The following is a 782-nucleotide window of genomic DNA, read 5'->3' as shown; positions in this document are numbered from 1 at the left end:
TGTGTCCGTTTCCTCCGCAGGCCCGAGCCGGCGCCTGAGGTCCCTCCGCGGCCCGCCTCCCTGTCGTCGAGCGGCCTGCGCAGCGTGACGTCACGCGCACGGATGGAGGCGAACGCGACCGGCCCGGACAACGCGACGCTGCAGATGCTGCAGAGCCGGGCGCTGGCGGTGGCGCTGCCCGCCGTGTACTCGCTGGTGGCGCTGGTCGGGATCCCGGGCAACGCGCTGGCGCTGTGGGTGCTGTGTCGTCACGTCCGGCCCAAGGCGCCGTGCGTCATCTTCATGATCAACCTGAGCATCACGGACCTGCTGCTGGCGCTCGTGCTTCCGGTGCAGGCCGCCTACCACCGGCGCGGGCCGCACTGGGCCTTCGGGCCCGCGCTCTGCTCGGCCGTGACGTTGGCCTTCTACGTCAACATGTACGGCAGCATCGTCAGCATGACGTACATCAGCGTCGACCGCTGCCTGGCCGTCGTGCGCCCGCTGACGTCGGCGCGCTGGCGCCGCCGCCGCTACGCGCTCGCCGCCTGCGTGACGTCGTGGCTGCTGCTGGGCGCCACGCTGACGCCGCTGGCGCGCACCGACCTGACGTACCACGTGCGGGCGCTGGGCGTGGTGACGTGTTTCGACGTGCTGCCGTGGCGCATGCTCCCGGGCCCGGCGGCCTGGGCAGCCTTCCTGCTCGGCGTCTTCGCGGTGCTGTTCTTAGTGCCCTTCGCCGTCACGGTCGGCTGCTACGCCGCCACCATCGCGCGGCTGCGGCGCGGGGCGCACGGCACGCT

General features: G+C 72.6%; 1 protein-coding gene across 1 annotated transcript; it reads left to right on the top strand.

The window, feature by feature from the left end:
* Positions 1-10: 10 nt before the first annotated feature.
* Positions 11-775, top strand: P2ry8 (P2Y receptor family member 8; the record flags this gene model as incomplete). The annotated part of the gene is made up of 1 exon (XM_017796449.2): positions 11-775. A coding segment is annotated over exon 1 (673 nt), but the record flags the coding sequence as incomplete, so codon positions are not given.
* Between the last annotated feature and the right edge of the window lie 7 nt (positions 776-782).

Source organism: Nannospalax galili, unplaced genomic scaffold (assembly GCF_000622305.1).
Source record: "Nannospalax galili isolate Female #2095 unplaced genomic scaffold, S.galili_v1.0 C48168247, whole genome shotgun sequence".
NCBI classification, from domain to species: Eukaryota; Metazoa; Chordata; class Mammalia; order Rodentia; family Spalacidae; genus Nannospalax; species Nannospalax galili.
The sequence above is the reverse complement of the archived record's forward strand: the minus strand, read 5'-3'. Positions and strand labels throughout refer to the sequence as shown.